The sequence below is a fragment of the Anas acuta genome, chromosome 1 (genome assembly GCF_963932015.1).
Source record: "Anas acuta chromosome 1, bAnaAcu1.1, whole genome shotgun sequence".
In the NCBI taxonomy this organism is placed as follows: Eukaryota; Metazoa; Chordata; class Aves; order Anseriformes; family Anatidae; genus Anas; species Anas acuta.
This window is the reverse complement of record NC_088979.1, coordinates 160,346,099-160,373,417: the sequence shown is the minus strand read 5'-3', so window position 1 is coordinate 160,373,417 and position 27,319 is coordinate 160,346,099. Positions and strand designations below refer to the sequence as shown.

The following is a 27,319-nucleotide window of genomic DNA, read 5'->3' as shown; positions in this document are numbered from 1 at the left end:
GCAGCTGAGGAACACAGAAAATAAGCCAAACAGATAATTATAGCAATTATTATTATTATTTTCTTCCACATTCCTCCCTCACGAAATGTGAATTTGCTTCATTGCCTGGGGCTAGCAAAAAGAATTTGCAAGATTTTTGGAAGCAGAAGAACAGTTAGTCTCATAACTGTAAACTCGGAAAAACATCTTGCTAAGATTAAAGACATTTGGAGTCTGTATAATTAAAGAGGACAGAAGCACCTCTGTGTTCCAATCCCAGTCAGGGTTCAACCAGTACAGCCACAAAACCACCCTGACACTGAAGCCAGGTCAGTGAGGAAAGCAGGTGGCGGATCACCACCAGGAGTCTTGCAGGGACAGCTCCCAGGCCAGGCTGTGAGCCTGCAGAGGGTCCTCATTGGGTCTGATCCTAGCCCCAGCCCTGGGCAGATGTCCCAGCGTGGCCTGTCCCCAGAGAGGTGTATGGTGCCCCCAGCTGCCCTGCTGGGTAGTGGGACAGGCCCTAGCTGCAGGGCTCTGCCCTGACAGACCCATAGGAGCCCCTTTTTCATCTCTGGGCATATGAAAGGTGATTTCCCAAGGAGAGAGCTGGGTTTCAGGACATTCAGTTTTATCACAAGGTGCTCAGTGGTGCTTGAATGCATGTGATTAAATCCCTAACTTCCCTGATCATGCAGTACTCGCACAGATTTTTATTATTATTATTAATTTTTAATTATCTTTTGGAACGCTATCAACCAGTGGAAATAATATAAATATTTTGAAAGTTTAGGTTTCAATTTGATACGCAACATAGGCTCTGGTGCTTGCTGGCAATGCAGCAGAGCACCCAGCTCCCTTCCTCCCTTCAGCAAGAAGATGCAGGTGTCTGCTAAGTGTCCTGCACACAACTCCTCAGCTTTGGCAGGCCTCAGCCGAGAGCTGCACCTCACCTCTCTGCTTCTGGGTTCATTCAATGACAATAAGGTATTTCATAACACCGAAGATGCTTCAGGATATTTTATTTTTTGATAACCTGGGTGTAGATGTTAAGTGCAGAAGGATATACAGAGCAGCACAACACTATGCCCTTGCATTTGGCTGTTACACACTAACCAAGTGCCCATGTTCTCTCCTTTTGTTGAGCTTAACCACCCTGCCCCTTGCACACATTCACATTTAACTCTGTTTTTGTTATTTCCATCTAGACAGATGTGGAAATGAGCTGGCTTGCGTTGCCATGGATCCATGTGCAGCGTGGATGCTGCAGGGCCAGAGTGTGTGCCTCCTCACAGCGCTGCCCCTCTTCCTGTGCAGAGGCGTTTCTGGGCACACCCTGCTACGAGTGCCTCCACAGCCTCCCTGCCTCTTGAGGCCAGGCAGCAGGAGTTGCTTGGGCAGAGGACAGCTACAGTTTTCCAAGGCACAAATCCCACTGAAGATATTCCAATGCCAGTGATGCAATGACAGCTTGTAGCACAAAATGGACCTCCAGAGTTTCTGCTGCACTGGCTACTCGGGTCTCTGCTTGCCACAAACAGGGTTGTTTTTTGCATTTACTAGGAAAGGCAATAGTGGCATCGCAGTGAAAAAGGATGAACAAAGGAATCAGGACAGAACAAATGTCTTCTCAGTGCAAAAATCAAAAGCTCTTGACAGCTTGGCACGAAGGTGAAACCATTTTAGATTCTACAACACCTTTTGTCAAACACGGCATGAGGTGGCCAAGGAAAGATCAAAATGTTTCTCAGCCACCTGTCCTTGTGAGGACACACTAATCTATGCCAGCCTTTCCAGTTTCTCCTGGTAACTTGGCATCTCATAGTATCAGTCCTTAAACTGCCCTTGCAGCTTGGCATGAGTTGCCCATCCCCTCCTTTTGCACCTCCCAAGTGGCTGTCTATACATACTCACTGTAATTGGAGGCATAACATACATTAAGTTTGCCAGCTTCATTGGGATTCATTTTTAATAACAAGATTGAAAAGGTGAAAGCAGTACAAATTCATTCTGTCAGAGCCAAAGACTTGTTCCTGATGACAAAGGTGCTGAAGAGAACAGAAGAACCAAAACCTGTTTTATACGTTGACAGATCCTTCCCTGAGCTGACACTTGAAACTCCTGAAGCACCTCTTTTGCTGTAGGGGATAAAAAAAATAAAAAAATGTGGGACAACTGCATCCCCTGAGAGCAATGCCCTACAGACAGCCCATAGGCTGGGGCACCAGACCACTTCCCTACTGCTCAAGCAAAGCCTGTTCTCATACCTACATTTATTCACAGTGTCTGTTGGTGACGGTGTTATCTATTTTCTTAACATACAGGAAAGCCACTCCTGGTTTCATGCCCCTTTTCAACAACTGCTCTACCATTTTCCAAGTCTCAGCCTCAAATTCTAGGATATGAAAGTGCAGGAAGTCTCCTGTCCCTGCAGCCTCTCTGGTCACACAGAGCCATCATACTAACACGTTTCTCCTAGTCAGATCAGCTTTTCAGGTGGTTGCACTGCTCAGGACCATCTTGCCTTTTCATATATAGGAAACCATCACATATGTTTGTCATACACATGCCTTATAAAACGTGCCTTTTGCAATTTGTCCTCTGATAGTGACCACACTGCAGAATAAAATCTGGATTGCAAAAGCAGACTTACAGTTGTCCAGCTGAACAGGGTCCACAGAGAAGTTTGTTTTCCTTGCACAGGCCAAGTTCCTCAGCACTCCCCTGGCCACCAGCAGAGTCCAGCACAGAGCATGTCAGTGGAAAGCTGTTACTGAATAAGATGAGGGGAAAAAAAGCTTTTTCTGAAGTCTGAAAGTGGAAGTCAATCATCAGAAGGCATATAGAGAGATTTTTAAATGCCTGAAAATGTTTTGACAGGTACCCAACATTAAAGAATGTCAAAATTCCTTAAGAATAAATGCATTCTGAGAATGTTAAGTCCCACCTGTTGGCAAATACTTGTAGCACTGGTGAAGGACCTTTTTCCTTCTCAGTGCAGACCAAGTACTGCCTTCACTTAGACTACTGACTAAGTTTTCTTGAGTGAAACCTCCAGAAAGCCTCACACCAACAAGCTTCCCTGCAACTAGCAAAGTTGTATTCTGAGGTCATGCGCACAGGAGACTAAATGCCAGCACTGCAAAAACATCAACCAAGATATCGAGCATTCAAGCCCCAATCAAAAAGAAATACTTTAGCATTAATCCTAAAGAAAAGGAAAGCACCACTTAAGTCAAAAAATTAGTCATATGCTAAAAGCACACATTAGCTAAAATGTTTTGCTAGATCATCCATGATATTACTAGAAGGACACATGATCCATTGGCTTCTTAGCTAAGAAAATTAAGGGTCTCTGATATACCTATCTTTTAATTTGGTTAGAAAAGAAAAAGCAACTCTTCTAATAACATTAAAAAACATAAGCATGAATAATTAGATGTTAGTGTTTTCGGAATGGTTTACAAACACATTTACACTGATTAATTGTTTACTTTTCCTAAGTGCTCTGCATATAAACATACTAATATACAAATTTAACCCACCTCATTAAATTAATACATTTGTCACCATCATAGAAATTTCAGAATGTATTAAACAAATGCACTTCTGAAATCAAGAATATCTTTATTTTGTATGGAAGAAACAGTTTGAAAGAAAGAGAGGAATTTAACAAAAAAAAATGTTTTAAACATATGCAATAAAACCAATACAGTTGTACAGAATTGCATACAGATCTGGAGGATTCATTTTAAGCAACAATGCACAGCATCTGTAGAGTCAACTGAATGTTTATGACAGTTATTGAAACAGATATAAACATTTTTAAATGAAATAACCAAATCTGCAAGTAATCATGCATGCAAACAACTTCTAGACAACTGGCATGCTTGAGGTGAAATGCATATAAGTGGTTTCACATGAAACCTAAATCACCATAAAACAACATTAAGAATAAAATACATCTAGTAAGTCTTGCAGCTTCTCCTCGGCTGCCAAAGAGAATTTTAAACACTGCTTGAAAACACACACACAAAAATAAATAAATAAATAAATAAATAAATAAATAAATAAAGCCTTTGAGACTTGTAGATATTTTAAATAATCATTATACAAGGGACTATACATTGCCACTAAAAATGATTCTACCAATAAAAATTTTTGATTACTAGCATGGAAGTAAGAAGATGGTGTCACAGTCAGATAACAGAATTAATAAGAATTGTATCATCTGGTGATGTTAGTGTACACTACACTAATGTGTTACAATTATACTAAAAATAAATTTAATTGACATTGATAATGAATTTATAAATAAATAACAAATTCTTTATAGACAAATGTGTATATTACTAGTCAAGTCTACATGTGTTAGAGTTTGCAGTTACAGTTTTTCAAAAGTAGATTTACTATCACTTTAATAACCACAATTAGTAAGTCACTCTAAATAAGAGCAAACAGTATATTCATGGTCCAGGGACAATATCACTGAGCTTGTGAAACTACAGTTGAAGGAAAGACTGTGTTCTGAAACACACACTGAAACTACTTTAGTCCTGTATTGGTTCTCCTATACATAAGCACAATAAATGAGAATTTCAGGGTCCCATTTCTGTGAAGATAACCTTATCTAATGTTATTCCAAAGTATATCTGGAGTTGTTTCACTGACACTCACCACAGTCAACCCCTAGGTTTTTAAGCAATGCCCTCTTTATTCAATCATTGATGATTTTTCTGGTTCAGTTTTTGATTATGCACTGACTGATTTATTTACCTGTGCTGAGAAAAAAAAAATAATTGCACGTTTTAATAATATTTTAATTTAAGAAAAAAAAAAGGAAAATTAAACTTTTTTAAAATAAAATTAAGTTCGGCAAGGATTGTATTTCTGGACTGAAGAGCCAGCAGTGTGCAGAAGTGTGTGAATGATTTTACTGAGCTCACGGGTCTCTCTGTGTAGGATGTCTGGATATTTACAAACAAATGTAGTGCTATTACTACCAATTTTATTCACTGCTTAATTGAAAGAGTTCTCCACCATGCTTTGAAGCAATTGGCCTTTAATCTTAACACATGTCCAAAGAGTTAAGCACTGAATTCCTTTGGTATAACCCCCATTTTTATGATTTAACCTTACATAAAAACCTGATTTCTGCAAACTGGGTTGTATTATTATATGTTTATATTGTTTATTAAGTTACTTTACTATGATTTAAAGACAATTATTTGTATTTAGAGAAGTTTCCTCCTCTCTAACACATGATAATCAAACTATTGCACTGAAGAGGAGATAAATATTTGGAAATGTGCATGGTTATTGTAACTGAAAATCAGTAAAAAGTACTACCAAATATACAACCTCTCCATCAAAAGTCTTGTTTCCAAGATGACCAGCAAACCCTCTGCTGTTTTTTTTTGTTGTTTTTTTGGTTGGTTGGTTGGTTGGTTTTGTTTTTTCAAGACTTTGGTTTCAGTGACAGCCATCTCTACGGTGAGGATGCAAAATAAGCTCAAAGAAACGTGCTTTTTTCCCCCTCCAGTATCTAAACCAAGTGGAGGACTTGGATACCTACACAGCATTGGCATAATACATGTTGCTTTTTATCCAAAGTGATGTGATCTGATTATGAATACTTACCTATCCAACAGTGAATTACAGAATTACAGTGACAAGCAGGTGAACCACTACTCAAGTTCATCGATCTACAGCTTTAAATGGTATAGAAATATAACCTATGATTTGGCATGTTAGGTCAGACTAGAAGCATTTCTAATCCACTTGCTGGAGCATTCCGTCTACAGTAATAGCCAGAGGCCATCATTTCCTGCTGTGTTTAGAAGTGATCTCTTCTCTCCATATCCTATTAATGGAATCTTCCTAGCCATGAAACAACCTCCATTCTAACTAGCTATCGCTTAAAACCAAGCTGAGCTCATGATTTCCTATATTTACCAATATAGCTGCTATGTTTGCTATTTCTCTATGACTTATATAGTCATCTCAACACTTGGTACTCATGATATTTAATACAAAAAATGATTTAAAAAGTGCTCTGTGAGCAGCTGAGGAAACTAGAGTTGTTTAGCCTGGAGAAAAGATGACTCAGGGGAGACCTTATTGCCCTTCAAGTTGCACCAGGAGAGGTCTAGGTTGGATATTATAAGAAATTTCCTTACTGAAAGGCTCATGCAGCATTGGAACAGGCTGCCAAGGGAAGTGGTTGAGTCGCCACCTCTGGTGGTCTTCAAAAAAAACACGTAGATGTAGAGCTTAGGGACATAATTTAGTGGTGGACTTGCCAGTACAAGGTTGAAGGTTGGACCAGATAATCTTTGATTTTTTTCCCCTACATGAATAATTTTATGATTCTATGAATCAGGAGACAACACCCATCAGTGGACCAGGCAGATGCTTTTCTTTTCCTGCTGGATCAGTTATAACAATGCACACAATTCCCATATTATTTCATTTTAAGAAAGTTTTTTATTTTATTTTTTACAACTAAAATTGCCACTAACCCCCTAATAACTATGAGCTTACGTAGCATTCAGAGTTTATATAGTGTAGACACAGCCTATTCATCACAGCAAATTGTATCCTCTATTCAGCTGCCCAGCTCACTCAACATGTAATTCAGATCCAGATCCTATTTTTAACAATGACTCATTTAATTTCATCCTCACTGTCTTGCTGTCTTAGTTCAAGATTATTATATAATTCAACCCAACAAAACATACAGATAGAAATTTTTATGTTACAGTTTCATTGCTTGCTCATAATTTATAGCAAAGATGCCTTTTACTTCAGCAGAACAAAGAATGTTTACTATTGCAGGTTATAAACTATTAGCTCTACTAATAACAGAAGAGGCAATATTTTGTTTACAATCCTAAAGATCATCTAGAGGGGTCTGATTTCAGCCTCTCAAAAACTGTGACCTTGCAGAATAGTTGGATAACTGCTCTACCTTTCTGTCTCTTCCTCACTTATCTACCATCTAAATAATGGCACAGTTTAATACCTCTGCCTAAGATCACAAACAAACACACACACACACAAACAATTAACAACAGAAAAGCACCCTGAAGCTTATTTTCAGCAAGCGTTTTGTGCAGCTTGTTTTTATCTTTATGTATGGAGCTGCAATGATATTCTCCTTTCCCCCATAAGCTTCTTCTCAAATATCTTATTTTTCCTCTGCAGTATTTTCATCTTAAAGACTGAAGTTTTCCAAGCATGTGAAACATGTAATTTTTGGTAACAGAGAGAAGCATCAAGGTGAAATATTTTAGAAGAAAGAAATGTGCAACTTGTGCCTCAGGTGTGTTTCCAGTTTTTATTCTTGACATAAAAAAGGTGACTGGGCTTTGAGAACCTGTCATTTGCAAAGCAGCAATTACTTCTGTATCCACAGAGCAGTATCCTATATGTACATTTTCCTTCTATGCAGACAACAAGAAGTAAGTGCCCCTTTCAGGGGATTCCTGCAGCTTTATTTCTAGGTTAAAAGGGGAACAAGAGGGCAAAAGGAATCATAGGCAATGCAGAGAGAGCAGTTATGTAACAACAAAATAGAGGTTGCTCTATAAACACAGTAATACAAATACATGAACTTACACAGGAGGCAGCAGGGGATGCTTCTAACATACGCTTGAGCAAGTTAGGTTAAATTTGAGTAAAAGTTTTGCTCATTCTGGATTATATTACTTTATACTGCAGCCCAAGTTGGTCTTCCCATTGATTTCAAGGGAGTTTAATCAGAGTCTTGAATTTCAAACCGAAAGTCAAAGTAAGGAGGTTCTTGCACTCTGGTAAGAAGGATTCAACCACAAGTGTGTCAGCAGACTTCAGAACTCTGTCTGAGCTTTTTCCCTCAAAATAAATGCTTTTCAGCCTTCTCAACCAAAAGACATTGTTTCAGCATAAATGCCATGGAAGTATTAGAACTGATCAGACAAGTACAAAGCAGCAGATAATTTACTGGACACTAGATCAGCACGTGGCAAATAAGCCCTCTGCTTCCCTCCTCCGGCTAGAGGTTGGCAGCTGCCACAGAGCATGGTGACCCGCTGTGCCTTCAACACTCGCCAGCTAGGTCAGCAGCCTGCTGTCTCCACTGGCCCATGGACATCCATCCTGAATATACAGGAGCCACAGGCAACACCGTGGCTTTCTGGTCTTATTGCTCACAGTCTTAACCTTTTAATTTCCTGAAACTACAAGCAAAACAAAACTTGTTGACTGTAAGCCAGGAGGTGGGAAACCACTTCTCTTGCAGAAGTCAGCATAAGAGAAAAGGTGTTATGTGGAGCTTCCTCCAGGCTGTCCCTTCCTGAGAGCTGAGCAGTGGCATGCTGAGAGGAATCAAAGACAAAAAGGAAAATAAATAAATAAATAAATAAATAAATAAATAAATAAATAAAAAGGGGTGTGTTTACAAATTCACAGGGCATATACATAGAGGACAAAGCTGAGAGGAAGGACAAGGAGGAGAGGAAGAGATTCTGAGAGGTATGCAATAAATATTAGGCAAAAGACTGAAGAGGGAGAAATGCAAAATGAAAGAAAAAAATGAGCAAAGAGAAGGAATCAAAGTAGGTGAAAGTAAACAGAATTGCATATTTCAAATCTGCATAATCATCTTTTTTCAGGAAATTGATAATTCCTCTTTTAATTGGGGGACTGAGGGGAAAAAAAATAAAAATATCTTAAGCTAAGCTTTAAAGACAGAGGAACAAAATAAATGAGGGCTTGATTGGAGCTCAATCTGCATAGTTCTTTCCATTTTAATTATATAGCTCCTGCTCTCTGTCTCAGTCTTGAACTGTAATGCCACATCTGAGTGCTTGCTACTTGAAATCTGCAAATCTGACACATCCTTTCTCTTTCAAAAGACCAAGACTTCATTACCCATATTGAATAGAAAAAAAAATCATTGAGAATTTGTGTTTTCTTTCTAGTTTTTCCACATTAACCACTATTTTTTCTTCCTGTTCACTCTCTTCAACATGAACGTCAGAGACATTAGACTTTTTTATTATTATTAGATTTCCAGCAGAAGGACAGATCAGCTACTTACAGATACAACACTTCAAGGTTTAATTGTGCAGTACTCACTAATGAGCAACAAAACAAAACACATTCTTCTGGACACAATTTCTCTGGAGATATAGTTGGGAAATGCACCATTTTGGTTCTGTAAAGTTAACAAGAACATTTTACATAAATAATAATTTTATGCTTGTCTTTTACTACACACTATTAATTTGGTTATAAAATATGCAAGATAGGTACACTTCACAAAGAAAGACACGTCATTTGCAGAAAAACTGAGAAACAGATTGCTGCTTTGGAGAACATCAGTAAATCTCTATTAGATTTAAAGTGCTAATTAAACACTTCCATCTTGTGCTAAGACTCCATAGTGCTAGAGCACTACAACTGAAAAAGTGGTTCAGAGCCATCCTTATGTAAATACATTATTCCAGTACCATTCATAACTCCATCCTAACACTTTTTTGCTTTGGCCAGCTACCATACAAAAAAAAATATATATATAAAATATATATATATATATATATATATATATAGCCTAGATAAAAGGTATCTCCATGAAATCTGAAATTTTATGAATTCAATGTAAAATTAATTGTTGGGTTTTTTTTTGCGTCACCTGTGGTCAATAGACGTTGTTAGATGTCAGCAACAAAGAATACGTCAAGCAAAAGGAATGAAAACTTGTAAATCCAAGCCAGTGTTAGCCAAGTAGAAATTTTAGAAGGAGACTGTATTCCAGACCCTATTGAGTTTAAGTTCACAGTAAGCACCAGCAACGAGCAAATACGGATAGCATCAGTTTAAGTTTGTGCAATAATGGGCCAACTTCAGATCAGCAAAAAAAGCAGATACCCACATTCCACATAAAAAGAAAGACCTTGTAGCTAATTTTAGAAGAAAAATTAGCAGAAAAGGCTGGAGTAAATGCACTTCCAGTTCTAAAGATGCTCTCAAAAAACACTGAAGCACTGATACAGCACTACAAAAGGTATGTGTTAGCACTGTCTATGCTAAACGTCTTCAATCAACAGAGCACGATCCATGTTGGTTAGCATTTCTAAAAATATGCCTTATAAAAGGAATTATCAGCTCATTGTTCTTAAGCAAATTTGAGTTTCCCATTGCTAAGTGGGAAGAACCATTAGAAAAGCAGATAAATTGATTTCAGTGGCATAACTCTCAAGTCCAAAATTAAGCATAGTCTTAAATGCTCTGCTGGATCAGAACCAGACAGCTCAGCAGCTTCTAGACTTGAACCTGTGATAAGGTCAGAAGACAATGAAGGTTCAAAATTTTTCTTTCCTTCTGTGTAAATGTGAGTTTTTTAGAATCATCTGTGTACTTATTGTAAGCCATGAATTTTGGGAGACAATATTGCACATCTTTGAATTCTAAAAGAAATTCTATTGGTAGACAGAGTCTTGAAATTGGTTAAATACACACATTCAGATATTTTAAAATATAGACTTAACGGTACTCTGTGTCCTGAGAGTCAGCAAGGATACTGATATTACCAAAATACTTGATGTTCTTTTTTAGGATCCTAATTTGTCATGCTTATTGAATGCAGTATGCTTTTTAGCCATTTCATTTTTAAACACTTCTGGTCTCATTTTACGCAGGGGAAAAAAAAAGCATGCTGCATTTTAGCAACAAAAAACAGTACAGCACTGCAGGAAAGGTATTCCATTAACAAATTGCACTCCCCCTAATTTTGATAAAAGTAGTTAGTTACCATTCGTAACACAGGGAGGCTCTGCTGGCAGCTGTATGAAAAAAAATTAGAAAGATAAACCTGTCCCCTGGCCACACTGGTTAATAAAGAGAGACATGATGCCTGCTGTTAGCAGACACAACAGTAATTAAGGCGGGTTGCTGTCAGTCAGGGCACCACTTACCACCTGCCCTGCATCATTTTTGGGGGTTCGGCTGATTTCAGAGTTTCCAACTTTCTTTTTTGGAAGTAATATTTTTCCTCTTTATAAACCTCTCTATCTTTATGACCATCTAATATAGAGCTCCCAGACTGCTGAAAGCTATTTCTATTTCAATCCCTCTAAAGACACTGAATACCAAACAAACTTCCCCAGATGGTCCCTTGTTTGATGTAAGCATACAGAGTATAAGCAAAGAAGCAGAAGCAGTCAGGACCACTGTAGGCAGAGCAGATATTACCACTGGCATCAACGTATGAAAGAGCAGGTAGCATCTGGGTCTTCAGGTGAGTATTCTAACCAGAATCCCCATGCGTCTAATCAGAAACATGTATTTTCTTTTTACTTCTAAATTTTGTAATTTCATCATTCTTTTTGCAGCTGAAAGACAAGCAAAAACAAGGCACAACTTCAAAAGAAATAACCATCACCTTTCCAATTCCTTTCTTTCTGTCTTTCTCTTTTCCTGTGATATACAGTTTGTATTCAGACTCCATAACAAGAATCAGCACATAACTACAAACTTCAGACCAAACTGAGCCACTGACTTGACAGGATAACAAGCACCGAGTTCCCCATTGAACGGTTATGCCAAGGCCAACACATTGCTCTGTTGCTCTCATAATGCTTCCAGCTGTGATAAGGAGTGTCAGCACCATCTCGTGGCTTTCACCTTTGTACACAATCCCAAGAAGCCAGACAGTTTATGAGACCTTCAAATTAAGATTTGCAACTGGAACCCATGAACTTCTAAATACTAACACCAGCAGTTGTGTCCCTGGGGTCACTTAACAGATTCATCAAACTCAGAAAGCTGATGATCAGGATAAGTGAATATATCAGATGCCTGTTTTTTGTAATAGTTATTTCCCAAACTTAAAAATCAGCAAATAATTAAATAAGCAGAAAACCTACTGGAGAGGTTTTTTCTTTTTTTTCTCTCTCTCTTTTTTTTTCCTTTCTTTTTCTTTTTTTTCCTTTTTTTTTCTTTTTCTTTTTTAATTGCTTTTGCTTTGCTAATCTAAATACAGTAATCTCTTCCTATTAGGTGTGCTCTCCTCTCCCATATTATACTAGTAATTCTTTTCTGCTCAAGCTCCAGAAGATCTCTATACTTTTTGAAAATAAGCAGTCAATTTGGATAAACAACTTTAATCTCTCCCTCTGCAGCAAACATTTCACCTGAGACAGGCTTCCATTTGTTTTTTCACAGCTGCAGCACACTCCTGATTAGTAGCTGGATTTATCTTCCTCAGCCATTTCCAGCTGAGGACTCCCAGCTTACAGGAAAAAAAATAAATAAATAAAATAAAATAAAATAAAATAAAATAAAATAAAATAAAATAAAATAAAATTAAATTAAATTAAAAACCTCTTTTTATGTACAACCTGGAAATCTGCACTGTTGCATTTTATCACATTTCTCTTATTCTGTTCCCCAAGCCATCCGTTTCTTCCCACGCAATATTCAGATTTTCCTCTGCAGTGATGATGTCTCCAGTTTAGACTCACCAGCACAGCTCATCAGTGCATTGCTCCTTTACAGGCAGACATCATAAATAAAAATATTAACTTTCTTTCCAGGACCAGGACCAATACCAGGGAAACTCTACTGTTAATCTTCTCCCCATTTAGTACTCCCTTTCCCAAGACTGTTGTCATCTCCCTATCAATCATCTCCTCATTCACATTATAATTATTCTAAGTCTTGATTTTCTCCAGGTGAAAAACAAACAAGAACTTCCTAGGTAGTCCAATATGACCTGAATTAGCAGAATTATGAAATTCAGCTAACATTAGACACAAAGGAAGGGAGTGCAATTGATCTATCTTATTAAATAAATTGTAGTCCTGCACAATACTAAGAAGGAGTCACTGTCACAAATTATTTCTTTATATAGCTTCCTAATGTTATTGTGTGATTTAAAACAGGCCTTAAAAGCTTCATGAGACAAGTTAGCTCTGTCAATAAATAAATATATAAAATTGAAGCTGCAGAATCAAAGAATCCATTTAAGTATGCACTTAATGCACAGTACCAAGGAACACCTAAGTTAATTTGAGTTTTATCCATGTCACATACAGTGTTCACAGCAGATGGCAATATTACTGTGAAACTACATCCTACAGCATAGATACAAATGGAAAATATTTGATGCTATAATCTCACCAGTAAAATAAAGCAGGGATGTGGCAAGAATGCAGGTGAAACAGTGGACTTGAGCTCCAACCAGCCTTCCAACAGTTTTGAGCAAGGAAGCTAGAACATTCTGTCAGGTTTTCTCAGGTTATGCTTGCAAAAAGTTGTATACCGCAAGCATAATAACTCTCTCTCTATATTTATTTTTTTCATCAGCTACCAGACAGACATGGGTGCATCCCTGCATCCTGTGACTTGCATCCTTTGCATTTTCTCTGTCTTTGTTGGGAATACAAGTTCTCTTGAAAGTGCTCCATTCTGTACATTCACACATTAGGGATTCAGGCACAGACCAGGAAAAGCACAGAGGTGCATAGTTCACATTTCAGTTACCTCTATGGGATTTAGGAACCTCTAAACATTTTAAGGAGTACTCCAGCCAAAGAAAGATGAGGTAAGTTCCCCTAACAGTGGAAAAGAGCAAATAAAGTACAAGTAAAATAAAGGTAATTACAGTGCAGTCAGCCTAACATCAATATTTGAAAAGAAATGATGACAAGTTAGAAAGCAAGTAATAAATCAAGCAGTCTGTAAGCACCTTGAAGAAAACAAGATGATAATAAAGATTTGTCAGGAACATTTCCTGGTAAATCAATATAATTGCTTTCAAAACACCTGACCTAGCATATGAGGGGGACCAGTCATTATAATAAAAAAGAGAAATACAGTCCAGATGAAGGTGCTCTAATTTCAGCTCAGAAATGGTTGCAAGAAAAGATTTAGATTATAAGTAGTAACATTGAGAAATAATTTCAAGATGACAGAGGCTTGTTATATTGCATATTTTTGTGAATTTTGGTATTCCATGTTTCTTTAAAAGCTGCAGATGACAAAAACTTGATAGGTGTTGTAACCCACATGTAGGACTGGTTCAGAATTTCAGATGAACCACAAGGTGAAGGAATGGCCTAAAGATCAAAGAAAATTAAAACAATAGTAATAATAATAATAAAAAAAAAAGGTAGAAATGCATTAGAGGAAAATAGATGCTTATGATATCAGTGATGAAGAGAAATTAGCAGGTTGTACTGCTAAACAAATGCAAATAGAGTCAGTAACAGTGCTCTTCAAAAAGACATTTTAGCTAGGGAAATATTAATTTGTGTCTTTGTAACAGACTGAAGAGGTAACTATTCTACACTAATTAGTGCCAGTTGTACTTTTGTAAAATCATACCTTGTCCTAGGCACAACACTTAAAATGAAGACAAATTGGAGCAAGCTCTGGAAAGGGCAAAAAGGAAGACAAAATGTTTAAATAAAACAGCCTATGGGAAGAGGATAAGGTTTGTTAATTTGGGGAAAGAGACAACTACACATGGCTATGAAAACAATGTCCCATCGTTGAAAAATTTTGCAGCAAGTAGCAGGTGAGGTATTTCCTAAGTCTACTGAAGGAGGAGAGGAAAGACAGTACTGATCTGTATTAACTCTGAAGCCAAGAAGATTGAGGATGAATATTAGTAAACGCCTATAGTGTAAAGGATACGAAACATATATCTGCAACAGAGAGTAACAAAACACTTAAATTTATATGCATGCATGCATTTCCAGTTTCTGTGTAGTCAGCTTCCTGTCCCACCCCATACAACAATAGCAGAGTGGATTAAATTTAGCTGGTTTTGTTTGTTGTTGTTAATGATTGTGTATTTTAAATGTTTTTTTTTTTTTTTTTTTTTTTTTTTTTTTTTTTATCTGCAACCAGAAATTCACGTTATAAATGTAATGTTCAGCTCCCAACTCTTTTTGACTCAGTGCAAATCTATCACTCAGAATCCAGCTGGTGGTGTCTAGCAGTTTTCTGGGTATTCTGCAATATACTGATTAACATATTAAGCATTGAATAATGAACATAATAACAGACAAAGTTAATCAATAACAGAAACTCTTTGGGAACCAGTTCAAAAACTGATAAGTTTTTACCAAATAGTTATCAAAACTAAGTTGTTCTCTTTTATTCCTGATAAGATTTCTGAGCTGGGAAATAAGTACTGAATAATTCCTCATGTTTTGTCCCATTCGGAGCAGAAGTGTGTTTTTTATTAATCAATGCAATCCTCTCAAAAATGTTATTTCAAAATATCAGTAATATTAAAAGCTCAAGATTTCCTTCCCAAAGTACAGAAAATTGTTTTTGATGTCAATTACACTCCAATATGCAAGGAAAAATCTGTCACTACTCTGTAGATTACCTAGCATTACAGCATACTGTGAAGCAACAAATGTACCAAATTGAAAGTAATGTTTCAAAGTAGTATACAAAGCACCCACTGAAATTTGCTCCCCAAATGCTATTAGCTGCAGTTCTACATCTTTCATACTGAGTGTCCTAAAACACAAAGTTTTATTGTGACACTGAAATTCATCTCAAACTTCCCAAGCACAGCTTATTACAAGGCTCTGAACACGCAGAGGGAGCAGCCAGAATTTTCCCAGTATCAGTAGATAAAAAATAATTCTTTTGAAACAACAATGCATGTATCCATTGTATACTGCTGGCTTAACATGGTTTGCTTTTTTGATTATGTTAAGGTTAGAGAATTTGATATAAATTCACAAGAGAGCAGCTTCACAGCAAGCCCGTGGCATGGTATTTCATACCAAGTTCCTGTAAAAGAGCTGATCAAGTAGTCTTGGACATGAATGAGCCTGGATATAGCCTTAGGATATACTCTACCTCATTAATCAATCTACCTCTGTCTTTTCAAAACATCACCCATTTCAGCTGATGCAGTACTCTTGCCTGAACTTGTAGAGAATTGCTGTACGCTGTTGAACAGCTGTTATCTCTGCTGCAAATAAGCTTTTCAATCATGGCAAGACAGTCCCTGAAATCTGGTATTATTTTTTTTAAAAAAAAAAAAAAAAAAAAAAGGAATCTTTGTGTTAGAAGTGTTATAATAAAGTAAGGATTATCAATGGTGTTGCAGCCACAACATCAAGTCACACCACACCCTTTTTGGCCCCTCTGCAGTAGGGCAGAGCACGACTGACCAGTAGATAGGAACACTTCACCACATGCACACGAAGTACCCTCACCTCTGCAGCAGGAGACATGCATCTAGATTTAAAATAATCATATGGATTATCAGTTGTTGCAGCACATTTAGCAATCAGTAAATTAACTCAGGATGAAGGCAGTATTTCCCTGGGCCACGAGTCATATACTACGCACCAGCACCTCCCACCCTGTTGGGAATGGACATTGCCTCAACCCAGCTGTGCTGCCCTGCCAGTCAGGCTGCCCTGCTGCTCTTCAGTGTAATACTTTCCTAAACATCTCACCATGATCTCTTCAAAGACGCTACCTTCTTAAATAAAGAACAAAACTAGGGAATTTTTATTTGACTTGCTAATATAATATCATGCTGACACCCATGGCTATATGTGGCCATGCTTCAGACCCAGGAAATTGTTTCTGCAGGGCTAGCAGTTTCTTATCAGGCTTTATTACAGTTTTATTATGCTACTATGCTTAACAGTATTTTTCCGTCCTTCCACAACATCACCTCTAGGTGGCAGTTGCTTGTGAATCTTAGAGTAGCGAGAAGGTGTTTCATAGCATGTAAGCAATTAAAATGGGAGACATCATTCCTTGCATGGGAAAGATATGAATTATTTCATAGCACTTTCATTATTTCTATCAATAAAACGGGTGGTTATATATATATATATATAAATTAAGCTTCTATAATATAGTCATTAAGTTTATACAAAGGATACCAAATTGTGCACAGGATGTGCAGATTTACACTGCTCTTAACTGGAACCAGGAATATAGATAAATGAAAGTAACATTTACCTATGGACTGATCAGCAATTTGCAATAGCACTTCTGTTTTATAAGTGCCACCATCAGAGTAGACATGAGAAATGGTGCTTATGCTGGATCCTGGGACTTTTGGCTGCTATGAGCACCCAGCCAGCCTGGGAGGATGAGCCATTAGATTAGAATGCTCTGGGAAGTAAGAAATTTGTTTTTCTCAGATTTCAGCATCAACACAGAATTTCAATCCCATTATTTTTTGGCAACATGATTACATCAGTTACAGTAAATTATATTTATGTACTACAATACTTACAATGAAATAAGAGTAATACAATCAACAGTATGATATATATTTGATTATACTTGTACTGCAGATCACATTCAGTCCTTTGTCTGCAAGCATTACATGCATTTAAGAACTAGGACAGCACTAGGTATTCAGACCAGCCCTTTTCCAGCATTACACCTTTCAATACTGGATCCACTAGGAACCCACTCCCCATATATAACTTTCAGCTGCCTGGCACCTAGGCAGAACCTTGCTAATCTCTCCCACTTAGCAACATAAGGGAGGCAACATTAACCAAAATCTTTATATGAGGGTCCATTCAAGAAGCATGTAGATCAGGGCTTCATCTGTCATCCAGAAAAATTCACTGAGTTCGTGATCTGCTTCCTTACCATTATCCTAAGCAAAGATCCTCCAGATACAAATAAAAGCAGCCTATGGGTCAAGTTATTTGTTCAAACACCATAGCCCCATCTCTCTCAGGGGTGCTTCAAGTCTGAGACATGACATGACAGGCACGCTGCTTTCTCTAGCTTCTGAGAGATGTAAACCCTGTAACAGGTGGAAGCACAAGTGCATTCCCATAGATGTGACTGGATGCTCTTTGTACATCTTATCTTATGATTAGTCAGGTGCTCATAGCATTTTGGATGCACAATGAATATATGTCAGTATCCTCCATCACACACAGTTTTATGATAGGCACAGAAGAGATGATACTGCCCTAAATGGTTCCATATGCTATATGGCTCCATCCTCATCAGAAAGGTGGTCTACCAGCTTTAAAGCAAACATATTATTATGATTGAGAACATGTCACTATTTCTGATATTTTTAAAACCATGAAATAATTTGTTTGAACAAGCATTACTTGGGAAAACCATAATTCCTTGATGGAGTTTCCATGGTCTAATCCTTCCCTAGGAGCAGTCAAAGCTGTCTGGCAGCTGAAACAGCTGTTTAGCTTGAACACTAAAACTGCTGATTAAACTAAACTCTTAAGTGTAAGAAAGAAATAATTGCTTACCTGTACAGTCTTGACTTAAAGTTTCTTGACTACTACTGCTGTATGAAGGCACTGGAGTGATAGAAAGTGAAGCTGGGCAGGATAATGGATCTGATAAGTCATTTTGCGTAGGAAAATGTTGAAATACAGGACTAAAGACATATTCAGAAAAGGTGAGAGGGTGGTGAGGGTTTCCATATGTATACGGATTTTTCCAACGAAGCAGTCCTATTGCAAGGGTGCCAACAGCATCAGAACCTAATAACAAATATCTGAAGTTAAAACCTGTGCCCTTGTTATGTAGTAACTCATGATTTTGGAGAAAAAAACCTATAATAAGGTAATATAAATTCCTATTTTAAGTTTATTTGAGGCAATCACTAGGCAAATATATACATACATCGAGGATTCTCAGGTATGGCCACTCCAGAGAAACTACAGAATGGCACTGCAGAAAGTTCAGTGAAATACAGTAGAATGTTACTAGATAACAGAGAGGATTGCAGTAGATGACATTTAATCCCCATCCTTCCTACTTTTACCCCTTTTTTTAGACAAAATTTTGGTTCATGTTTTTTTTTGGAAACAGAATTGGTGGATTTTCTGAGGGACTAACCTCTGTTATATTATTAGATTTCTGTTGCAACCTACAACACATTTCAGCACAGCATTAATACTGATCATGGATCTGGCAGCAGATGGCTTTGTCTGAGTGTACCTAAAACACATCTTTTTACTCAGCTTTCTTTGTGGTCATTTGGATTTCTCTGTATGCAGGTACACACTATCTAAAGAATACTGTTATACCATACTGTCTTACAGCTTTATTATGAATGCTCAGAAAGATGAAAGGATTAGTATGTACATATGATATAGATTTTATGGCTAGTTTTTGACTGTACATATAATAAGAAAAAATCCATAACATTTCACTCTATGTTTGAATTTTTAAAATAAGCTTGCAGCCCCTCCTTTCTCCAATATCATTTCCAGAACACATTGATTTTCACTTTTACCAACAGAGAGTCATTTTATAAACTCATCTGAAAGCACATAGAATTGATTTTTATGGGGAGGGAGGAGGACACCACAAACCACAAATTCTACAGATGAAAGAGACCATTAGTTTTCTTATTTATCCATTAATCTATTCAGGAACATACTGCCTATACTAAAACCTCCAGTTAGTCTTTGAGGTATGTATGTAAGGTAGCATATGCTGCAGCTGTAAGCCTGCAGCACACAGACTCTGAGAATGACAAACTAAACTACACTTGTGAAGTTGTTTACTAAAATTACTCAGAACTCTTGAGTGAAAACAGACCATCCAAGGTTTTAGCTGATGTGGCTAATGAGATTAAACAATTAAACAACAGCTATAGCCATAGCCACTTCTTGTAGCCACATTAGAATAATTGTCTAAAAAAAAATGCATATATATTGATAGTATATAAGTGTACCTAGAGATAAATGTCTAGATATAGATATATTTCCACACACATGAAAGCACAAGAGAGAGAAAATTAATAAATCTAGGACACTCAATTAATGTCATAAGTCTAAATTACTAAATCACAAAGCCTTAGCAGTGGCTTCTTTTGTGCTTGGTGAAGTAGAAAGCTTTTAAGAAAGAAAAAAAAAAAAAGTTCTGAAGGTGAGGTGTACCACTTTAAAAAAATAATTAAAAAAAAAAAGTGGAAACCACTTTAAAAAGTTGTCAGAGTTCAAAAATTTATCTTTCAAGGTATGCACAACTTCATGAATCATTGCCAAAGGCAAGGAACTAACCTTGCTGCTGCATGGACAGTTGTGCTTGGCTGTATGATACACACACAGGCTCTTTCTGCCTGCTTTGCTTTACCAGCTGACAGCAAACCAGCAGCTGAAACAGAATAAAGTACTCCGCCCCCCCCCCCAAAAAAAAAAATATTCTGCAGTGACTACACTTTTTTTTTTTTTTTTAATTGTGCCAAAAATTTCACAATTTAAAGCAGGCAGGGAAAGGAATATCTAGCTCTCAATGCAGCTGCTTGATCCCAAGGCAGGGAAAGGGTTGCTGAGGCATGCCGAAGGAGGCTGCTTCGCGGCATGATAGAGTTTACGGCTGGAAGCACAGCAGCACTTACGGATCTGCAGACAATGTTCCTGCTGCAAGCTGAACGCTCCTCCCAGGTGTGTAGGTACAGCTACGCTTTGCAGAAAACAAGTACATGCACTCTTTATAAGCAATATGTAAATTAAATTAAATTGCATGTTCTGGAACTCTTCCTCCCAGTGAATATGACGGAAAGGGGCTTGACAGTTCCCTCGAGCTTTGCAGATGCAATCAATGCCCTGAGGAATAAATTTTGAAGCTTGAAAATGGATACAGACCTGGCTACTCCAGTCCCTCAGGTTTTCCTATCAGACAACCACTCTTTAGGCACTGCCCTGGCCACTACAAATGTTTCCCTTCCTCCCTCCAGCTTTATATGAGATGGTTGATTTGCATCTCCTAAAAGTTGTCTGCTGCTCCTGGATTGCTCCCAGGCTGGTTCTCTCACAGACACCACCATGCACAAAAATTCTCCCTGAAAACCTAAAATTTTGTGTATCCTCCTGGATTAGTAATCCTCAAAACCAATTCCTCCTTCCCCCATCACCACAGGAATGCCATACACCAAACATAATTCGGTAAGCTCCTTTCTCTGCCCCACAACAGAACAAACCCAAACTACACAAGTGAGACAATAATTTATTTACCCCGCACGGTCCGTGAGCCCGCCCTACCTGGGCTGCAGGCTGCTGCAGGGTGACGGTGGCCCGTCCCTTGTGCCCCATGTACCCGCAGACCCCTGCTGCCGGCTGGCGTGCGGGAAGCCCCCATCCTGCAGCACCTCTTCTCCTCTCCACCGCTGCTCCTGCTGCCTCCTGAAGCCTGTAGGGAACACACTGGCTACATGCTGCAAGCTCAGTCTTGCCATTTAAAGCTTTTTTTTTTTTTTTTTTTTTTTTTTTCTCCTCCTCCTCCTCCTCTCTCTCACTTTGGCAGCTAGTCCCAGTCCTCACAGTCAGACACACCTTTCCCCTCCTGCATGGCTGCTGCTCCAGCTGGGGAGCTCCGCAGGGAGCCAAACACCATCAGAGGAGATAAAAAGGCACCAACATGCTCAGGAGGCTTTGCAGAGATGCACACGTTTGCTCAGTTAACACCTTCCCAGTGCACAGCCTCCCTGAGTGACAGCGTTAAGGACAGCCAGGCGCGGCTGCCTCACATGGGAACGTGAGGCTGCTTCGGGATGAGCCAAACACACCCGCACAAAAGATGGTGTGGTAAGAAGAAGTGTATGTATGGAGAACAACCCCCACATAGTACCTTCTACAGAAAACACAAAGCCAAGATACTTTGGGGACGGCTCCCAATTCCTTCCTCTGCAGAGGCCCTGGGAGGGAAGAAGACCGGGGACACCTGAATTGCAGGCCCTGCTGTTCTCCTCCAGAGGCTTAAACTCAGCTGTTGGTCCCCAGCTTACAGCAGTCTGTAAACCCCTAAAACCTCTTCCTGGTAATATACCATCCTACAGAACCCCTCTAGCAGAGCAACTCACTGAGAGACCTCAACACACTGGGGAGGGCCTGCTGCTGCTGTTCACAGCTAAAGCGGGTGGGGCAGGACACCCCTCATCACCTGGTGTAAAACTCCCCCAGTTCAAGCAGCAGCTCTGGGGCTCTCCCAGGAGGACAATGAAAAGCCCTGTAATGCCAGGAAGGAGGACAGAACAGGAGCAGGTCCACGCCTGAGATCAGAGTTCACCTTGCTGCCTGCTCAGCCTGCTTACAAGCTTGACCCAAAATATTACCTGGGGTACCTGCTCTGGAAGATGCTCTCTGTATTTGATTAATCCTTTTAAGCAGTTAAGAAGAGTTAGATGCCTCATCTCCAAATGTCTTAAGCAGAATGAAAAGTCTCGGTCCCTTTTGTTCTCTACAGACAGTGATGATCCTGTTTCCAAGTGACCTACTTAAAACGAATACAATAACTTGAAGATACTGGGGAATCCTGCTAGTCTTCATTTAGACTGAATCAGAGGGTGATGCGTATGCTAAGAATGAACTTTAAAGTGCCATCTACAGTCCAAAAGGTCATATAGCAAAACCAGTGACCAGCCCGCAGAAATAAATAAAAATAGAAAATAAGACTTAATAAAGCCATATGTCACAAGCATCATCCTTAAAAGAGAAGGAAATATATCAACTTTAAGTGGGTAGTGATGGGTAAACAAAAACAGGATTTGGGAGTGGAGAAAGGATCAAAACATCTGGTTCAAAATTGAATCTGGTGCAGTCTTCTTTGAGATTCATCCTCAGCAAGTGGAATATCCCCTTCTCAATGGTATTCTAGTCTCCATCAAGTTGCAAACTATTTTGAACCAAATTGCAGCAATAATTCCAGCTATACTGGGTCTTTAAAAGACTTAACCTTTGTAGAGGAATCCAACAGATGAATGATTGCTATGAAAATGTTCAAATGAAAATGTTTTTATTGGCCAAGGAGACAGAGCATTTGAGGAATGGGGTGTTCAGAGCCCAACAACCAACATGTACAGATCTTGTACAGATCAAGCTGAGGAAAGCCTGTTTTATCCAAATTTTTCCTACCCCAACTATTCTGTTTGAGGATTTCTGTCCCCAGCAGATTCTTCCCCCTATGTAATCAGACAAAAACTATCTTCCAAATAGATGAGCACCTTGCTCTTCAGCACTATCCTTGTCTTTCTTCTTCACCCTAACCCTACATTGTCCTAATTCATATAGCAATCTATCATTCATGATCCAGAAAGCAGAAACACACCATGGAAGAGGACATCATCTCATCCATACTGATGTGCCACTTGAAGTCACCATGGTCCAGCATACACATTAACAGGTTACAGAATCATTACATGATGCTCCTATTGCAATTAAACAGACAGATGTGCATAGCACATTCATAGCCATCACCAGATGCTTTTGGTAGGGAACAAAAAAAAAAGCATAGTCACCAATTATTCCACAGAAAATATTAAGAAGTATAAATATGTATACAGAAACAAAGGTTTAAGTTGTCCAAATCCTGCAGGAGTACAGTTGAATTGTCAATATATTAATCTAACATACTTGCTGTATTTTTTTTTTGTATATTAAAGCACATGTACATAAATATATATTGTGAAGCAAAGTTTATTTTTTAAGTAAAAGATTATATATTGAGACTTTATTTATTTTTACTAAATAATGTAGTTTTTTCAATCTGCTAATGTAATATAGTTTTGCATGCAGAACAGATGCTAACTAGCCTACACAGAAAGGAATTAGTAGTTTTATCGTGAGTATTTTACTGGATGAATTCATAATAATTTGTCCTGAATAAAACTTTGCCTTACTTTTCCCTGGAAAGATACATTTAGGATATAGACAACTTATAGGTAATACAAAAATCACAGAACAACAGTACCACTCTATACAAAGTAAAACAACTCATTAGACTATATCAGCATTTTTAAAGCTTGCATATTTCTGGTATGTATACGTATATATAGATAAATTTAGCCAAATGGGATGACAATAATTACTTTCAAGAAACTCTGTGCCAACTAAGCATATTTGACATTCACACACAGCATAAAACTGAAAGTGCATATGTAGGACTTTTTTTCAAAGTTTGGGTTAAGCAGAAAAACAGCTTTTAGCCTTATTATATCTATATATGTCCCAGTTCAAGCTTTTGCGTTTAATGCCTCCTTGTCCAGCTTTCAAATGCTGGCATTAGCTAGTAGAAGAATGTCTAACACTTAACCAGATACAAAAAAGTGGCTTATCCATGTAATGTTAACAAGGATTTGAAGTGACAAATTTATTTTCCATTTTGGCAGTCTACCCTTTCCCCTTTGTGGAAAAAGGATTTAGCCTTCTACTGCCTCTCATTTCAGATATGTACTCTTGGATATTCTCAAATATATATGGCTATAATATATTGCCATGGTTGTTATTAATTGCTTCACATCTAGAATGGATGAGAACTGGTATTTGTGCAAACTTTTGCTAAAAGCTAAAGCTAAAATGAGATCTTTTACAGAGGAAACAAATTGCTGAGTATCAGTTATATATATACATGTATGTATACATACACAAACATATACAAACATTTAAGAAATAAAATGAGTACTATTATTGAACCTACTATTGCAGCATTTTCCTATGCTACATGCACATCCAAGGACAGAGTTTGGGTTTCAACCACAGAACAAGAAACACATAGCAGACCCTACAGCATAAAGCAGAAGGATACAACCTCTCTGCGTTACTTCAGTTAACTGAGTTAGATGGGTAGTGTCCCCAGGTTCTTTTAATAAATAGCAAGTGCAAAGACCATTTCAAGAGTTATTTGTAGAAAGATCATAACTGTGTTCTGTAAATTATTCTCAAGAAGACCTTTTCTCTGACTCCAATAAGTACAGATACAGCATAAAAGAACTAACTACCTACTTAGCTGGTCAAATTAATCTCCTGAAGATGGGCAGTGCAAACAATTATTCCAAGCATCCATTTTGTGATTCAGTCTTCCAGTTTTTGCTGGGTTCAGTAAGCACTGAGGTTGTTGTGGAGAAGTGATTCTACAAGTGTACTTACCAGTTTTGCAGGAAAAAGCAGCACCAGACACTACCAATGCTACTGGCCCTGCTCTACAAAGGGTTTGCACCAAAATCCAGGAGAGAGAGAAAATCATAAGCCGATGACAGAGATCACACTTCCCATCATGGGCAAGGCAAAATCTGGTAATGACAAGGCATCATTCCCCCTGGTCTCACTGCAGAGCATAGGGCAGAACACCTGGCAGAAACAGATCAGCCCTGGGTTCAAAAACTGAAAAAAAAAAATTCTTGTCTTCTTTCCTAAGAATTTTGAGAGTGCATCCTATGGAAAGAGAAAGTTGAAATAGCAATTTTGGAAACACCTAAAAGAAAATTGGAAAAAAACTTTTTCTCCTGAGTATTCTGTTACTATGTTAGTAACAGAAGCCTAGTACTTTAGCTGATCAACTCAGGCCATGCTTATCTGTCAGATGACTTCAACTTGAATGAGAGCTATTGGTAGATATTTTCATTTTAATTCAATAGAGCAGACTGTTATGGATGTCCACTCTATCAATGGTGGGATTGGCAGGATGGATTTTCTTGATAATCTGTTAGAAATATAAAATGCAGTAGAAGCAAAGCAAATCCCTGGCATAGGCAAACCATAGTGGGGTGACTTGGGAAAGATTGAGCGTACTGAACGGGAAAAAGACTTGATTTACAGCAATATTTTATGCCTACATTATGGACTAGAACTTCAATAAAAATCTCCACTGCAGAAAAAGCCCTGGAGAATAATCATTACAAACATTATCCATGAAAATGTCTAACAGTGTTCTTACTTCCTTCATATCTCACCAAGATAGCAAAAGCACTGCCAAAGAAAGAAAGCCATTTACCCCTCTCCTATGGTGGGGTTAAAATCCACTTCAGTCTCATGCCCTGCAGGTGGTATAAATGATTCTCTAATTTCCACTTCCTCCCAAGTACTTTTCTCCTTGCTGACCTATCATCATAAGTCCACATATGGGTATTTTTCTAAAGCCCACGGCAGAGCAGAGCTCTTTAATTCTTTGTCTGGACATCCAACCTGCAATTCAATGTCTGTTTCAAGCATTGAGGTGTAAAAAGCATTCTATTGTATATAATTCTCTCTTGTTCACATACTTACATATAGCATATACTTGCTAAATGCATTTGAGTAGGGTCAAAGCACTGGAAGAAAGGCTACTGCAGGAATTACAGAGTCTAGAACCTACGTGATTCAAGATGAGAAGTTACTAGTTGTCCTCTTTCCCAGTAGCAGATTTTTTTATATTAATTTTTTAATATATATAAATATACGTTAATGATACTATATACAGGCATTTTAGTGAAAAAACAAGCATTTTAAGAAGGGACTGGCTTGCTGTGTTCTCTAGTCTATACAGGAAGAAACCTTTAAATGTTCTGATGTCTAACTACCAAAACCAATAAGCCTAACAGCTTTTCTTCCCAACAGTAACTGTGATATTCTGGCTGAATAGCAGTTTAATAAATCTTAAAACATTTACTTTTTTTCTATGAAAGAGGAGAAGAAAGGATTATATTTCACAGCAACAAGAAACTTCCTCAGGTTTCTCTGTTTAACTAAGATTTCATACCTAGAAAAAGGATAACTGCATTCAGAAAACCACCCTCTTGTTGCAAATGCTGACAAATAGGTAATACGGGATTTGCTGTAGACCTTGACAAAAATAAATGAGAATATCAATCATAACGTATTTGGGAAATTTTACTGTGGACTGGATGCAAGTGAGGAACAGACTTACCTAAGTTATATATATTCAGACATACGTTACAGACAGCTGGCTCTCTATCTAACATCATGGATAAATATGAGTGTAAAGTTCTCAGTTTACCTCTTTACCTCCACACTACAGTTTGAATGAAGGTAAGGCAAACTTTCTTGCTCCTCCACCAAAGGAGCATCATTTCAACGTATCAGGTTCCGTAAGGTTTGCCAAGCTAAAACAAACATTTTGATAGATGGTGCATGGAACAGCTTGTTTTCTTTGTCATCAGATAGTGCAGTAGTACTAGAAATTCCAGCCAAACTGGAAATGACTATTCAGCTTTTCTGAACCCCTTCCTGATCTCACACAGACTTCTAACATTTTTACTTCAATCCTAAAACACTTGTTTCTGTCCAGTTATTGCATCTTTTGGCCCTAAATTACTGAGTCTTACACAGTTTTAATTGTTAATAAAATAAGAGATTGTTTTCTAGCTCAGTGTTTATGACTATGAGCAAAAGAACAGATATATAAAATATCAGCTTTTAGCTTAAAACTCATCTGATATTACTGACTTACACCAGTCGAACTTAATGGCAAACCTAAGTTTTCACTACATTTTATTGCACAGCTGAGGAAAAGATGAAAGGAAGGCTGTACTGGCTCACTTGACAGATCTCTCGCAGCATCTTTAGTGTGGTCTTACATTACACAC

The 27,319-nt window shown here is 38.0% G+C and overlaps 1 protein-coding gene across 2 annotated transcripts in view; it reads right to left on the bottom strand.

Moving 5' to 3' along the window:
* ANO4 (anoctamin 4) overlaps positions 1-21,183 on the bottom strand; it is a 218,042-nt gene extending 196,859 nt beyond the window's left edge. Inside the window, exons 1-2 of one of the 2 annotated variants that reach the window (XM_068668871.1) lie at positions 21,006-21,183; positions 18,258-18,494 (exon numbers count right to left, since the gene is read on the bottom strand). In XM_068668871.1, coding sequence (XP_068524972.1) covers positions 18,258-18,494; positions 21,006-21,102 — 334 coding nt within the window. In that variant the 5' untranslated portion in view covers positions 21,103-21,183. Of the gene's footprint in view, positions 1-18,257; positions 18,495-20,362; positions 20,584-21,005 lie in introns of those variants that run through there. The other variant, XM_068668870.1, reaches the window with a different exon arrangement.
* Positions 21,184-27,319: the final 6,136 nt, after the last annotated feature.